Source organism: Cariama cristata, unplaced genomic scaffold, assembly GCF_000690535.1.
Source record: "Cariama cristata isolate BGI_N322 unplaced genomic scaffold, ASM69053v1 scaffold19598, whole genome shotgun sequence".
NCBI classification, from domain to species: domain Eukaryota; kingdom Metazoa; phylum Chordata; class Aves; order Cariamiformes; family Cariamidae; genus Cariama; species Cariama cristata.
The window spans coordinates 14442-14673 of record NW_009633134.1 but is presented as its reverse complement, the minus strand read 5'-3'; the positions used below and the strand labels follow the sequence as shown (position 1 = coordinate 14673).

Below are 232 nucleotides of genomic sequence, written 5' to 3'. Positions count from 1 at the left end.
GCCGCCGTGTCCGAACATTGGGGCCAGTAGGCCAACGAGAGGGTCTCGCCACCGGGTCCCCGCACCACCTTGCCACCTTCCCGGGGGTCGTCGTATCCCCGCCAGCCGCCTCGCAGGGCCTGCAGCTCCCGGCTGGAGAGAAAGTCACGGAGCTGCTCCTTCCTCAGCAGCTCCCGGTAGGCCGCCTCGCCGCGGGTCACCAGCACCTCCAGGGCCCGGCGCTGGTTCTCGG

General features: G+C 71.6%; 1 protein-coding gene across 1 annotated transcript in view; it reads right to left on the bottom strand.

The window, feature by feature from the left end:
* The window catches only part of FAM83F (family with sequence similarity 83, member F), a gene marked incomplete at its 5' end in the record, with an annotated part of 18187 nt that extends 17960 nt beyond the window's left edge, over positions 1–227 (bottom strand). The window contains one exon of the mRNA XM_009706653.1: positions 3–227. Coding sequence (XP_009704955.1) covers positions 3–227 — 225 coding nt within the window. The remainder of the gene's footprint in view (positions 1–2) is intronic.
* Between the last annotated feature and the right edge of the window lie 5 nt (positions 228–232).